General features: G+C 34.9%; 1 protein-coding gene across 1 annotated transcript in view; it reads left to right on the top strand.

Moving 5' to 3' along the window:
- The window catches only part of EXOC2 (exocyst complex component 2), a 126,192-nt gene that overhangs the window by 44,787 nt on the left and 64,851 nt on the right, over window positions 1-16,554 (top strand). The window contains exons 7-11 of the mRNA XM_059853528.1: window positions 1,804-1,884; window positions 5,728-5,873; window positions 5,971-6,052; window positions 6,555-6,657; window positions 9,645-9,763. Coding sequence (XP_059709511.1) covers window positions 1,804-1,884; window positions 5,728-5,873; window positions 5,971-6,052; window positions 6,555-6,657; window positions 9,645-9,763 — 531 coding nt within the window. The remainder of the gene's footprint in view (window positions 1-1,803; window positions 1,885-5,727; window positions 5,874-5,970; window positions 6,053-6,554; window positions 6,658-9,644; window positions 9,764-16,554) is intronic.

The raw sequence follows: 16,554 nt of genomic DNA, 5'->3' as shown, positions 1-16,554 counted from the left end.
CCCCTCTGATGACTTTAAGAATGAAAATAGAATTGCTCCTGTATTTTCATGAGAGCAAGACTTCCTATAATTCTTTGTGTAGGATCAAGGGATTGAAGGGTCAAATTTGGATGTTTGAGAATAATGTAATTTTCCTTCTTTTTTCTCTTTTCTTTTGTTTTTAATTGCACACTGGCATTACACACCTGTCTCCTCTATCTCCCCCCAATGAAAATTCCTCATTTGAAAGAGGCTGGAGACTATAAAGGACCATCATGTTTCAGAATAGCCACCCTTGCTCACCCCTTGCAGTAGGACTGATGCCCCAGGGTTCCTGTCCATGTTGACTTGTTAGCTTGTATCTACATGGCATGAGCAAATAGGGATGGCACTGGAGAGGAAACCAGTTTATGGCAATATTTCAGACCTAGTTCAATTTTCACCCTGGGCTGGATTCCAGGTATCTCTTTCAGCACATCAAATGTAGTCTTGGAGTGCTTCTTCTAATGTTGTTTCACCTTAAAAGAATCCAGCTGAGGAGCTTAGGTTGTTCTGCCATGCAAACTGGAGCAAGATAAACTGAATAATTGAGTGGCTGCTTTCAGAACTGTATCTGTGTTTTGAACTAATATATATCAGTACTTGCTTCTTTCAAAGTGCTGGGTATCACTTTTTAAGATTAGCTTAGCTTCACTCCATTTTACTGAGAACCAGCGGAAAGCAGTAGGAGGTTTTTTTAAGCCTTAAATAGATCTAAAGCAATAGGAACTGATGGCTGTTTGATAGAGCAGATTTTACACATTATCAGATTAAAAAACTTGAAAGTGAAATAATATTTTATATGTGCTGCATATATACAGGAATAATACTTTAAAAGAGAAAAATACTGGTTTGTGCTGGTCGTGCACAACAGTAGAAGAGGGAAGGAACAGTAGAAGAGGAAAGGAGGGCTGTGTGATAGAGGGGAAGTAGAAAAAAGGACTACCTGCACTACATTCACTGTTCATATTTTCAGTGTAAGATAGTGTCATTAGGCTGTGCTGGTAAGTCTCCCCCTCCCTGTGAAAGATATTAGAGTAAATTATAGTAAAATAATAAATTAGTGCTGGCACTGTGCATTTCCACCTCCATTAGGAATACCACACAGAAATAAGAGTTCAAGATTTTGGCATTTTAGGACAGGAGAAAAATAGCATCTTAAAGAAAAATAACCTTCCCCTCTGTTTTCCTGTTGTTTTGAGCAAAATTACACAGAAACATTGTGATAATGGTAAATGCTTCAAGAAGTTCTTAAATTGTATTTTAGGAGTGCCTTTCTATAGATGAAAAGAAGTGATGGGGGAATGTTCTATCACTTGATTTTGGGATCATCCAGATTCCCAGTGACTCCCTTTCTACCCTTAAATTAGTGGTAATTTCTTTTTTTCGACATCAGTGACTTACAAAGCAGAAGTATAATGTGTTTAAATGGTACTTTTCAAAAGACAAATTTTAATTCATACCTGTACAAGATGGCTAATTTAGATAATAATAACTAACAGATTATTCTGTCCATATGTTTGTGGGTTTTTTTCCTTAAGCATTACTGCCTTGCTCAAGAAGATACAGGAAGTGTATGTCAAAGTAATGGTTAAAATTCTGCAGTGTCTGGCTCTAAGCCCTGTCTTCCACTAGGCTCTGCTGTCGTGAAGCGTGTTTGTATTTTTTTGTGTCTAAAGAGAAAGATAACACTTTAATTTTAAAAATGTTTAAAAGTGTCACTTTGATGTAATGTGTTCCCACCTATTAAAATGTTCTGCATTTTAACTGGACTCTTTATTCTAGCAATCCATCAAAAACTGGAAGCGGATGGAACGGAAAAAGTAGAAGGATCCATGACGCAAAAACTGGAGAATGTACTGAACAGTAAGTTTTGTCCTTCCAGCAGCAACTATTTATGGACTTTGGACTTTCTAACAGGCTTTAATATTTTCCTAGGAATATTGTAGAAAGCAGAAAACAGTCTCTCGTCCCTTCCCTGTTCGGTGATAGTGGTTCCAAGGTGTGATAATGCATCTTTTGAAATAAGTAGCAGTGGTTGCCACGACTTTTGGCAGTATTGGTGATAACAAAGCAAATAAATATCAAAATAAAGATGTTCTAAAATGTTTTCTTTAGATTCGTTTTGGTTGGCTTGCGATTTTGAGTGGATGAAGGAAACAGAGGAACTACATGGATAGACAGAAGTGTAGAAGGATGAGCTGAGCTAAATACCAGGATTGTGAGATGTTCAAATAAAGGCAGAAAAAACCCCAGTTATAAGATATTTGCAGTCACAAGGTCTATTGACAGGATATTTTTCACTTAATGTGCTGGCATCTAGACTATTTGGCATGAGCATTCTTTCTAGAAACCATGAAAAGCTGTCAGTACTTTGTTTTTCTCTTTCTCTGTATTAGCTGTAAGGTTGCATTGAGAGAGATGGCTTGAATTTGCTGCAGCTTGGTATGTGTTTCATCAGATCAAAAAAGTTCCTTTTTTTTTTTTTTTCTTTAATTCTGGGACTTCTGCCAAGATAATTTTACTTTGTTTCATTGTGATTTTTTTCACAGAGGAAGGGATGTTTCCCTTAGTGCTGTATCAATAAGCAGGAATGACATGCAGATAGCTGACTCAGTGTTGGAAAATCTGACTGTGTTTTATGAAATCAAGAAAGTGACATGGAAGTTCACTGTTTTTCTTCTCTTGTATGAAGAAAGCAGTGACTGTATGTATGTTTGTGTGGGGAGCACAAAGAAAGCAGGGGGTTTTGTGAAAGCTCTAGCCCTTTTCAGTCAGAATTCCTTGATGCTCACAATAAAGGTGTAGTTTGAACGTTGTTTTTCCTTCATCTTGATGCCTGAAATGAAAAAAAACAAACTGCCAAAAAATTTAAAAATCACCAAAAAACACCACATAAAGCCTCACACCTCCATATAAAGACTATAGAATGTGTCTGTGTGCAGAATATTTGGTACATCTAGGTAGGAGAAAAGAAGCATTTGTTGAAATTTTCCAATGCAATCCTCAGTGCTCGGTATTTAGGCTGTGTCATATTCCAAGCACAAATTCCTTGGAGAGCGCTTTCCCTTGTATTAAATTGTGTAACAGAATTTAAATAAAAAAGCAAAAACTTAGGTCTGTGTTATTTTCCTCTATACACTAATATAAGACAAATTTACCTATATTATATAATTACTGTTTCAGTTGATAAATGGTGGCTGAACTCTCTATGTAGACAATGCAAGCTGTCTTTTTCAAGCTGGAATGGTAGAGGAACTCGTGCCAGACACTTCAGAGTGGTTTGAAGTTTGGCTCTGCTGTGAATAGAATTGGCTGCTTTTCCTCACGATGCTTTGCAAGTCATGATGGGTGGGAGGCAGGGAAGTAGGAATACAAGGATTTAAAAAGAGTAAATAATATTATGCAAAGTGGTTTAGGATCAAAGCTTTGTTTCTTGCCTGACCATTGAAAAGCTTCCCTAATCCATGAGTAGCAGGGACTGCTTTCAAAGATGACTTTAATTCTTTAGTTGAATTGTGCATTTTATGGGCTGTAGGTGCATGTTTTGAGAGATGACTGCTGTTATGTGAACTTGGTTACAAACCCTTAAAAATGAGCATATTTTCCACAGCATCTGAATGTATGTTAAGAGGGTTCCAAATTCTTGAATTGAAATGGCTTGGGATAGTAAAAGAACAGTTTGGTGTTTTAGCTGGAATTATAGATGTTTGGAATCTTTGCTCAATTTAATTACTAAAAAAGCTAAAAAAAATTATTTTGTTAAAAACATACAGTGCCTTGCAATTAATTTAATGAAGAGTTGTATATTAAAGGAGGTAAATCAAATTCCTTTCTGTAAGGTTTATGTCAGGCTCTGAGACAGACAACTGTTGAATAACTAGAGATTTATTTTGAATTTTAAAAAAAGCACTGTAGATGAATCATCGATTTTGAAAACATAAATAGTCAATATAAGAACTGGAACGTTATCCATGGATGATTCATCAGTAATCAAGAGATAAAGATTGTTATTGTAGAAAGAATTTGGAAGGATGAGGAGGGAAGAAATATTACAATATTTTAATTATAGAAACTATACCTGTTTTTCATGAAGTATTGAATTTCATTAATACATTATTAAATACTTTGATATATTTCAATTTCTTATAAAACAGAAAAAGTACTCTTAAAAAAAAGTAGAATATTTTACCTGAATTGAGGATTTCATAAAGAGATGAAAATAGAATTCACTGTGGTCTTCCTGCAGTTGTCAATTAACTTTTAAAAAACATTTGCATTAAATAAAAAAAAAAGCCAACAAAACTTTGTGAATATAGCTTCAATTTCCAGGTGCAGTACGTTGCTTCTAGGCTGTTAAAAGAATGGACAAGAAACATATGAATTCAAACAAACAAAATGGTATTTACTAGAAGGATTTACAAAACAGTAATTTCTTATAACCCTGAGAAAAATCATACTTTAACAGTGATCTGTATTTAAATGTGCAGCTAACTGTTTTCATTGTGCATTTCTCCTTAATGGATTAAAGTATTCTATGCTGAATAGTATGTGGTGGAAATAGATGTCCTGACAAAACTTTTTTTACATCAAGGCTTCAAAATTTCAACAAAGTTTAAACATTATTTAGATATAACAATTATTTTACAAAGACTACTTTTAACATGAGCAGGCCACCCACAGTGTTGACTAGAGAAAATGGCATGCAAGCCACCCAGCGAGACTGATGTAATTTTTTTCATCTTTGCTTAAAGTATAGTCACTAGACCAGATAATGTAGAAACTTCTACACACAATGATCAAAAAGGCTAAAGCAGTTCCCCTATTTTTTTTTTGTTTTGTTTTGGTTAATTAAAAGTAAGTCATAAGTTGAAAATGCAAATGTTCATATGCAGTGTAAGTCTTCTCTACTATAAATGAAATTTTATTATTCTGTGTTACAAAACAATCTTTATTAGAAAATAGTAGGCTTTTTAGTTTGGATAGAAAAGGTTTTAGGGCGATATTTAATGTATTCATTGAAGAGTATTTGTAAATAGTATAGAGACTTAAATACATGAAATTGTTGACTAAGGCTTCATCCTCTGTGTGATGAAGCGAGGAAGAGTTTTAATGGAATGTGAAGATAATTTCTATTCATTCTGTTAGAGTGACCAGCTAGTTAGACTTTTTTAGTCATGACATTGTCTTTGTCTTGACCATCAGTACTTTTAAGTGGCTCAAATATTGTTAATAATTTTTAAGACTTGACTTAAAAACATTAAAAAATTGTTTGCAAAAGCCAGTGATAACTTTAGAAGCTCTGACATTAATTACCAAAAATGTAATTATACTTATTTTGAACGTAAAGCTTTCTATGACTTTTTCTATATCCTGAGATGCATAATTTGGTTGTAAAATGTACATCTGGAGCCAAAGCAAACTATAAAATATCTGCAGCAAAGCTAAGCATTTGAAATAGGAAAGAGCGATTGTTTTTAATCGCACAGGGGTCTTACCACATTAAAATGCTAAGTGGTTCACTTTGAAATAGAATTTCAGCAGTTGTAAAATGTTATCACAGTTGAACAAAAAATATGAAAATCAGCAATAATTACTCATTTGCTCTAAAAGCACCTTGAATAACTCATTAAAAGGAAGAAAATCTGTTTGTGATTTCAACTGATTACTTACTCTACTTTTTCTTACTGTCACCCTTTTTTGAAATAGGAGCCAGTAACACAGCAGATACCTTATTTCAAGAAGTGCTGGGTCGCAAGGACAAAGCTGATTCAACAAGAAACGCGCTTAATGTTCTTCAGCGCTTTAAATTTCTTTTCAATCTTCCCTTAAATATTGAAAGAAATATCCAGAAGGTATAATACTTTTAAAATCATTTTCTGTTTGCTGAAAGTAGCCTTTTGACATTTATCTTTTTCTTGACAAATGTAAATGCTTTGTTTTGTTTTTAAGGGCGATTATGATGTGGTTATTAATGACTATGAAAAAGCCAAGTCCCTCTTCGGAAAGACAGAGGTTCAAGTGTTCAAAAAATGTAAGATATGGATTCTGTTATTTAATGGTTTCGGGTTTTTTTAGCTTAAAGGCTAAAAAGCACATAGGAGACCAAAGAGCTTTATGTGGTTTTGATACAGATTTTCATCCATACAAATTATGGATTTATAGGCGCCAATTACTCTGGGCAATATATCTGGCAAGTTTTCTGAGTGAGGTATATACTAAAAAATGTGGAATCATGGCCAATTTTATTTATTTATTTAGGCTTGGTATTACTGGACATAAAAAAAGATTATAGCCATTAAAATGTGGCTTTGAGTATCTTTCTCACATATTGTTGAAAAGACTTGAAAGTCTAATTCTCTGGTTTTGTAAAACTGTCATGTATAATATGTTCAGATGTGGCTTGTTAAACAATGATTTATATTGATTTCCACATTAACTCCAGAAGTGTCTGATACCCTAGGAAAATAATGTAATTTTCAGTTAATGACACTGCTTAAGGACGCACTGGATTTATTCCTGCTCCCTATTCCTAGATTATGCTGAAGTTGAAACCAGAATTGAAGCTTTACGAGAACTTTTGTTGGATAAGCTGCTTGAAACTCCGTCAACGTTGCATGATCAGAAACGTTATATAAGGTAATCATTTGCCTAGTGCCTTCATCAGACATATGATGTTAAATGTATATTTATATGTTTCCTAAATAGGGCTGTGGCTAGTTTTACTATGGTTTAAATACTGATTTTAAAGCTGTGAGTATTTTGAGACTTCATGATTATATAAATAATGGCAATGGAATGGTACTGGATTGTTTATTGAAGTACTGAAAAACAGTTCTTGAATGAGAACAATTTAATGTAGCATAATTGAGATTTGAATTTAATTTTTTAAATCTTTAAGGCATGTTGAGATTTTGTTGCATTCTCTAAACCCACATATTGCAAGCTGTATTTGAAATGACCAGTCCTAGTCTGAATACCTCCAGATAGATTCCTTATTAACTTGTCTTACACTTCAGCTTGACTTGACATTAAAATGGAATCTTCCTGAGTCAGATGACAGGGAGGCTTTAATCCAGACTGTTCTGTCGTTTGAAAGTGGTATTGGCTCTTTTACTGCTCAGGTAGCAATGAAGTTCCTTTGTATTTCATGAACATGAACCAGTTGCCCAGTTTTCATTAACATTTACAGACTATCTGTTTTTCACAAAACCGATGTCTGTTGTAGGACTGCTGAGATGAGCTGATGTAGACTTCAACCTGTCAGTCCTTGGTAGCAAACTTTAGAGTGCTCTAGAACATTTGATGTCTTTATTTAGAAAGCTTTTGAGATTTGGATGCTAGCAGGACTCCTAGTGTGTCTTGACAATCTCAGTGTTTTTATCATTTATCGTAAGAGAAGCAGACCAAACATGCTGTGCAGGAAGCATTTGTAAAATTCAGACACCTGCACAAGGTCTTGAGTGTTTTGTGTGTGCACCGGACCCAAGAGCGGTGTGGGTGTCTTAGGTCCCTTTGCATGGTGTGAGTTTATGACTGCAGTGACCTCTGTGCATTTGTGCAGGGTGCTTCTCATTCTTCTGGATGCTCCGTAAATATTGCCTGTTCATTGGAATTGGTTTTTAAGATGAATAATTCAGCCTTTTATGTCTGTGAAGATAGCACCGGCTATTCCTTTTCCCTGTGACACTTGAAAACTTTAAAGAGCAGCTGCTTAACCTAAGCCTGGTCTTAGGACCTTTTCTAAGGGTTCTTTGAAAGACTTATATATGTGCTTGATTCTGGTTTTTTGTTTGGGGTTTCTTGTGGGGTTTTTTTGGGGGTTGGTTGTGTTTTATTGATTCTTGCTTGAGTTTTTGAGGTTGGTTGTTTGGTTGATTGTTTTTAAGGTGTTTTGTTTTTCGTGGTCACTTACCTTGAACTATTGAATCTTTAAAAATACCCCAGCCTATGTTAAAGCAGACTGTGTTAGTGTAACCAAATGTATTCCACATGTAGAAGTATAATAAAAAAGAGCAGGGAGTGGATGAACGTGGAATAATTTAGTTATAATGAATCAAAAGAATCCCAGCTACAAAATTGTTAAATTAGTTTCACTACTCTAAATATACACGGATATATTCGTGTAAATTTTCTGAAGGCAAGGTATGAAGTAAATTTTTCTTCAGGGGACTTCAGCAAAAATGAAACTAGCAAAATCCAAATTGTAAAATAGTTTGCAGTTTTAAATCCTGCTGGTTTTATGAGGGCTTTTTTCTTCCTTGATACTCTTGTTTTGTATGTCTCTGAAGTTGAAGACTGACCAGGACTGACCAAGACCTAAAATACTGTCATTTTCTCCCTCAGATATTTAATGTTTATAATTAGGCTTCAATTAATATTTTCCTCTCATTGTATTAGGATATTCCCACTGTTAATTTTTTTATACTGTTCAGAAATAGTTCACCATAGCACTTAGCATCCAAGTAGATGTATGTATTTCAAGACCAGTGGTAATTCTTTTTTTGTTTTGAACCTAAGATGAAAGTCCCCCATAACATTGAAAAGGACTTGAGCTCATAATTTATAAATGTCACCCTGTCAAAATGGTTAGTTGTGTAATTTTCTCATCCATCCAACCAGTCCTGCTTTGACAGTTTATTTTTTCTTCAAGTGCTGCAGACGTTTGTCAAAGAAGACAGAATCCAACACAGTCCTAATTAACATTAGGTATTACTGTAGTAAAACAGTTTTTGTGAGGGAGTTAACATTCCCTGTGCTGCTTAAGATAATTTATCAGTATCGGTCACTTTAAGCATCTTGACTTCTTTTAATCTATACCGAGTCTCATTAATGCAAAATATAAGAGTGCCTCAAACAGCAGAGCAGCTACCACTTTTTGAAAATACTCTTTTAGAAGTCCTGTTGTCAGATAGTCTTGAATGCCATATATGAGACTACATTCCTTTTGTGTTCTCTTTGAAATCACAACAGCTGGCTTCTAATACTCCTCTCTCCCTAAAGACAGTCAGTATTTTGCTTCTGCATTTTAGAAACCACAATCCTTTTTGTTATCTCTCCCCCTTCTTTTGTTTCACATTGTGCATGGACTAAAAACCACCAGACCAAAATAAACAAAGAGACCAGGAGCTTGATTTACATATGTTTGTGCATGCATGTGCTAGAATTAATGAGCTGCCAGAAATTAATTCCTTCTGCAATTACTTGTAAAATTACATGATACTACAATCATATAATATCAGTAGGAAGAAAAATACTATATTTTATATGCTTGAGATGCCATCACTGGTTTCCCTCAAATCAGAAGCACTAAACTGCAACCTTGCAGATAAAGAGTTTGTTTTCCTGCATACTTTACTAGTGACATAACTGCAAATACATATTAATATGATATTAAAGGGGTTTTTATCTATAAAATTTTTGGTGGAATTTTGCCTCACTAATTGAAGAAGGGCAAATGCAAAACTTCAGTTTGCAGTGGCTGTGAGTGTGTGTTAATGCCTATTCTTGAATTTTTAAAATTATGTGAAAAAAGTAAAAGTATTTCTTAGTACGTGCTTGGTCTGTTTTAATGAGGCCTTCAGTGTGCCAAGTCAGAACTGTAATTTTTGGACTGGATTTTACAGATATCTTTCTGATCTTCATGCGCCTGGGGACCCAGCTTGGCAGTGCATTGGTGCTCAACATCAGTGGATTCTGCAGCTCATGCACAACTGTAAGGAGAGCTATGTTAAAGAGCAAAAAGGCAAGGATACATTTTTATTTTACCTTTATTTATATATATATATATATATATGTATATATACACATTGACATTTAGGCATTTGTCATTGCCTTTTATTTGATTCTAGTGTACGGAGGATATTTTAGGTTTTTCCTATCGATTTAGATAGCTTTTTACAAAGCTGAATACTGACTTACTTTTTTCTTTATTCTGTTATAAACACAAAACAACAGTTGGAGTTTTCTTTTTGCTTAATTTATAACTTTTAAGCTCTTTACATGGGAAAAGCATCAAATTTCAATCATTTATCCATGGTTTACTGTTCTCGTGAAACATTTCTTGAGGTCATATCAAGTTTGGATTGTTCTATGAATCTGTTGGTTGGATTATTTTGTCACAAGATATTCTGTTAGTATATGGATACGTGGGACATTGGGGCACAGTGGAATAATGCATAATTCCTTGACATGTAGTGAAGGATATTATGGAGTCCTCTTCTTTGTTTGTGTGCAGTTTCCAAACTCAGATTGCACTGAATCTGCACAGACCTGTGAGCTGGACAAACGGGATATTTAGGCAAAGTTATTATTAAGACCAATATGAATACATAGTTATATTCTGTCTTTGACAACGTTGCTCCTCAAAAAAAAAAGTGTAGGTATTGCTTTCAGGTGTGGCTGCAACTTAGCTACAAATTAACAAGATCTATCACATTGGCCTACATATAAAAAGCCTTCCAGCAGGTGGAAGGCTGCTGGCCTGACATTTCTAGTAGTAAAATCTGAAAACTGGATTTTCAAATTAGGAAATAAAAGCAGTGCCTCGTTTCTTAAGAAGTCTTACAGAGTTTGCTGCCAGTTCTGAAATGAATAGGCATATTGGAATCTGGCATCCCTTGGTTTATAGGTAACTCCCTTGTTTACTGTTAGTGCATGCATATCCCAAGCCAAATAAGGTATTTTTTTCTTAGAAACCACAACAGTTTTACTGAGTTGGAGCTGCTGTAGAAATGTGCTGTAAATTTTCTGCAGAGGCTTTAACTCTCTGTTGCACAGGTTGTGACATGAGGTGTGGAGTTCACGGGGTGCATCACTTGTGACAGCAGTGTCAGTAAGTTTTAGCTTAAAAGTGTGCACAGACCATCATTGTTCTACTACACAGTGTGAAGTGCTGTGGAACCAGCTGGAATGCCACGCTGTTTTCCAGCCATCTTGGTCAAAATTTCGAATGTTTCCAAACCCACTATCTTCTTTCCTTGTCAAAAGCCCTCATGAGGCACTGTCACCAGCCTCACAACATTAAGTTATCAGGAGCAAAACTCACTTGTGAAAACAGCCATGGTTAATAATTCTAAGCTTCCTTCTTCTCTCACTTAAAAAAATTTGTATGGCCATTTTCCAGCTTTTTAGTGAGACAGAGACATGATGATACTTAGTGCTTGATACTTTTTCTTTTAGTAGTCTATATAATTTCGATATGCAGGCTCCCGTGAATGAGTGGAAAAAGTGTCAAAATTCCTATATTTGTTTTGAAAAATCTCAAAATGTTTGGTGTTTTTCTTGCAACAAAACTGCTTACCTCAGCCTAATGTCTGAGGGGCTGTTATGAGCTTTGTTTGACTCTCAGAAGAGGGAAGTTAAATAACTTGAATGCCCAGCGAATACAAGTATCAATAGTTTATATTTTGTGCATCTATGAAAGAAATGTTTACAGCTCATCAAAATCCAGTCATTTTCTTCCAGCCTTCTGTGTGGTGTTCCACACAGAAGTGATAATACAGATTTTAAAATACTCAAGAATCAATCCTAGCTGATTGAATTTCTCTCTTAGTGTCTAGTAGGACAAAAGAAAATCACTGAGCATGATTTTTACTTTCCACAGATGTTTAATTTTGGCATACACCAGGTGGGAGTTGGAAAAAAGAGAACTCAGGAGGATTGATTTTAACTGCCAAGTAGAACAATTCTGGTTGTGATCAGAGGCATGACATGCATTTTAATCTACTTTAATAGGTGTATGCTTTTCAAACAGGGAAGGTGTGGAGATTTGCTCAGTTTGGTTATGCAAGACTGTGGGATCTAATCAACTCAAGTTAGAAACGTTATTTATATGTTCATAAATTCATAGGCCCTTTTTAAGATAAAATGATAATAAATTTTCAAACATTTAAGTCATCCACTTAACATGTGCTTCAAAAAAAGATTTACTTTTTTGTTTATCGAGCATTTGGAGGAAGAGATAAGACTGGTATTCTAATGAAAAGAATAGGTTTCCATTGTTTCTAGCAGATGGCAGTTTTCATATTATGAATGCTGAAACAAACAGACAGCAAGTGTAGTTCCATCTTGGGCATACCTGCTATTTCTGGCTGTTCTTACCTTCGTTCTTTTGCCAACTGAATCTGATTGAGTCAAAACTTTTCAGCATAGTAAACTTAAACCTCAGTAGCAGATTGTATCTATTTTTACATTTCTGCAAAATTTTTCACCTTTCAGCTGAGCTTTTGCCAAACTATTTTGCTACTATTTTATTAGTTTTGAAAGGAGAACTGTGCTCTGAGTCATTACACATGACTTTTACTATTTTAAATAGGTTTGGAATTAGACAAAGTCTCTGCTTTTCTTACGTGGATATGGTTGGGGTTTTTTAAACCATTAGACATTTTGGACAGGATTTTTGCAGATGATTGTCAAACTGCAAATATTCTCAAAGAATTTACTTGCTGGCTATGATGTATTCAGGAAGGGAAGGCTTACGCTGCAATTATTTGTTAAACAAGCTAAAACACAATCCTAAGCAAATTCAAGAACTTACCCAAATTTAGTCACTAGTGTAAGTCAACACTGTATTATATGGGACAAAATTGTTCCAGTTGTCTCCACAGAAGAAGGCTGACCCATTAGTCATTACAACTGAAATAATTTCATTTTCTTATATAGAAATAGCATCTTCTCCTGTTGTCTGTAAGAGATTTTGTCTTATCCAGTACAATAGTAATGGCAGTCAGGAGAAATCCCCAATACTGACAAGAAGTCTAGTTTTCTACATCCTCTCTAGGGTCCTCACCTGATGATTCACCTCTTGTTAATAACTTCCAAGGGTCTCCAAATTGAAGGACAAGAGCGAGCTAATTTAGATGCCAAGGTATTGAAATGTGCTATCAGAACTTTGTGTATTAAAGATATATTTATATACATGTTTGTTTTAGGTTGATACCTTAGTATGTATTGTTAATCTAAGTGTGAATCCTTCACTACTATCACAAGAATTTTTTTAAAAAAACCTCTAGGCTTGTATATTACCAGAGATTAACTCCATTTTGTAAGAAATACTCAGCAACTGGAATTATGTCCTAGATGTGCAAAGTATCATTTAATATCATATGATATCATTTAATATCATATCATATCATATGATGCAGTCTCTGACACAACCTGAAAGAAGAAACCGTGGCAAGTTTACATGACTTTAATGATCCTGGAGTTCTTTCTCATATTTTATTTCAGGGCTCAGCAGAAATCCTGTGTGTTTCCAATACTGTCTGTTTCCAGTTAATCCAACTTGTGTTAATATTATTTCCAAAAACTGAAAGAGCATATCCAGCTGTGCTAAGCTTTGTCAAATAATTGGCATTGTGACTTAAAAAGCTGACAACTGCCAACAGCAAATTGTTTAATTGAATCTTTCCTTTGATTTTAATAGACATTGATCATCTATTATAATCTGATCATTAGTTAATTGGTTGCATTTATTTCAGTGGATACAAGTAGGACAGGGAATTCTCTTAAGTCCTGTATATGAAGTACTTCACAGCAGCATTTTGGAGTGTATTATTTCCCTTGAGGAATAACTCTGTATGTGTATAGATGTAGTGTTTCCCCTCAGTCTAAACAACCCTGTTGGTTTACTGATTAATCTTGCATTATGTAGATTAATGTTTCATTATGTCCTAAAATATGGCTGTTGTTACTCACCCATCATTGCCTTTAGCCTATCTGTTTCTTGCTATTGCAGACCTTCCTCATTATGAGGCAAAAAAAGTGCAGGCATGGGATATTTGTATAGTGAGAAACTGCTTGACTCCAAGCCCAAGTGTTTTAAGGAGTGAGTGAAAGTGCAGATAAGAGAGCAGATCACAATTCCTGCTGTGCAGAAGTAGCCAGGACAAAGAGACCAAACAGCATTGCCAAAGGCATAGTGAGGCAGGACAGGGGATGCCTAAATTATTAGGCTCCCATGCTGCTGTCCTTGTATTAAGGCATTGTCCTGCTTCTCTGATGGTCAGATTCTTTTGTTAAAGGTGCAGCTGTAGATGTGGGACCCATGTGCAATTGGCTAGAGCTCTGGCTCTACTTATGTAGTAGTGCTTCTAAATGTATGGATTTATTGCATTAAATAGAAAACTTAAAATGCTATCTGCCTTACTCATGGAATAGGCAGTTGTGCTCCTTTGTTGTTTTTGAAACTTTTTTTATGGTTATGAAGTTTTCCTGAAGCATAGCTGAATTAATGTTATCTATCTAGTCATATCCCACTGTCCACTGGGAGGACTTCAAGTAGGTCAAGCCAGTTTGCTGCTGTTACTTAGTATGTAAATATCTTAAGGAGATGCACGAGACAGAAAAAAATGGAAAACGTGTTTTTTCAAGCCATTGATATAAAGGTTATGCTCACCCAAAAGTCTATTTGTTAGATTTCTAGTAAGAAATATTTGAATGGTAAACTGATTTGTGCTGGTATTTTATGCCTTGTATTGGCTAAAGCACAAATTACTGCTTTTGACCTGTCATCTTATGATTTGTAGACATCTAGGGACTTTCAGATCTGGTACCTGGATACTAAACGGTTTACTTCAGTTAAGATTTTACATATTTTAAATTGCAACTATACTTGTCAATTTATTATTAAAGAATAATTGTAGTTTTTCACTATGGTTTATGCTTCCCAGATTTGTTGAAGTGCAGGAAACATGGAGAACATAATGACATAAAATGACATGAAAATAAATGTAAATAAATGAGGTTTAGTTTAAAATTTTCCTGAGGCACTGGGCAGATAGCCAAAAGGAGTTAAGCAATGGGATTCTTAATGCAAGTATAAGGGATAGAAGCTGTCTAGGTTAAGACTATTTTCTGTGTGGCCAGTGGTTATTTGCTTAGACTTTAATAGTGGCTTAGTAGGTTTCATGATCCTTTGAACTAAAATGGGTATGGATTGCCGTCCAGTTATCATTAAACTGGCTGAGAAGTCTTTAATTTCTTAATAGGTTGTTGCAAACTTTGTCAAGTCTCACTGTTAGAAATTCTTATTAAAACCGCTTTTGCCAATACCTTTGATGGTGATTCTTTAAGTGACCTAAATCACTCATCTGTGATGCAAATCTTTGAGATTTCACGTATTATTATTGAAAATAGGCTATCAGGTTAAGAGCTAACCTGGTTAGAAACTAAAGCTGTAAATGGAAACACTGACATGGTTGTAGTGTGATCTTTCTGCTGCCCTTTGATTTGCAATATATATAATACACAACCTATTAAAGTTCCCAGTGTAGAGCTAGCTCTCCAAACACGAATATGATAGTACGGTCTCTGTGATTTTTTAAAAAATTATTAGACTTTTTTTTAGTTCTTATTGCTGAAAAAACTATAATTTTTGCAGCACTGAGTATAATGCTCAGCTCTCCAAATATTGTAAAAAATTCTGCAGGGTTTTTCTGTGCCAGAGTAACAGCAGCTGTGCTTGGTGTGAAAGAGAGAAATGGATGCTTAGACCGTGTTGCTCTTTTTTTCTGTGCCACACTGAGATTCTATTCACCTTGCAATGAATGATCCATCTTTGTTAGATCAGACAGGCCGGCAAGGCTTGTGTCAAAAGGGCCTTTTCAATTTGTTATCCTAGCAGCTGGTTCTCTTCCATTGCCTTTGCTTACTGTACATCTGGAAGAAGAATTCTTGCAGCTGGGAGCCATTTCATGTCTAAACCACATCCCCTGTCCATAGCAGAAATACCCTTTTGACAGCAGATGTCAAGCAAACCTATAATGGGTTATTAATTAAAAGAAAAAAAAAAAGTGAGAGAGAATAAAAATTGATCAGTACAAAAATGGATAGCAGACTCATTTTCCTCCTTTACTACCTGTGTTTGTAAGTTTGCTGTAATTTAGAAATTCTAGAAAAATCCAGCATGTTCAGAAGTTCAGGGGGCATTCTTATTTTATGTAATACTTTAAATACTATTAAAGTACTATAAAGAGAGTAACTATTGGGATTAAGAAGCAACACAAGTAGCTCAAAACGAAAATTTTAAAGATTATTATGAATGAAGATAGATTGAAACTCTTCAGTGGCCAGAATTTTACCTTTGTGTCCGCTCCAGTCTTCAGTACTTTTTCAGGAGGAAAAGTGAGTTTTTCCAAAAGTATTGATAACCTAATGTCTGCTGGAACTAGTAAAATGAAGTAATCTTTATTTATCTGCTGAACTTAAATACTTGGCTCTTGTTTCTGAATTTTTTGGTCTGAAGGGCTGACAATAAGGCATATCCTTAGGCTATGAAATACTTAGAACGCCACTAGAATAGGCCCAGTTACCCTTTTTGTAGTAAACTGAAAAACAGTTTCATTATAAATGAATTTACAGTAATGAAGACTAGCATTCAGATTTAAAAAAGCATTCTTTTCTAAATATCTCCCCAAACCATTTTTTTCTATCAATTTTATCTTCCATGCTCATCTCTTTTCTAGAAAAACAATCTGTTTTCTTCTTGATTGCTATAAAATGTAAGGTGAGAAAGAAAAAGTACTTAAGAAAAAG

Source organism: Haemorhous mexicanus, chromosome 1 (assembly GCF_027477595.1).
Source record: "Haemorhous mexicanus isolate bHaeMex1 chromosome 1, bHaeMex1.pri, whole genome shotgun sequence".
Taxonomy (NCBI): Eukaryota; Metazoa; Chordata; class Aves; order Passeriformes; family Fringillidae; genus Haemorhous; species Haemorhous mexicanus.
Note: the sequence above shows the minus strand (reverse complement) of the source record. Positions and strands in the feature narration are given on the sequence as shown.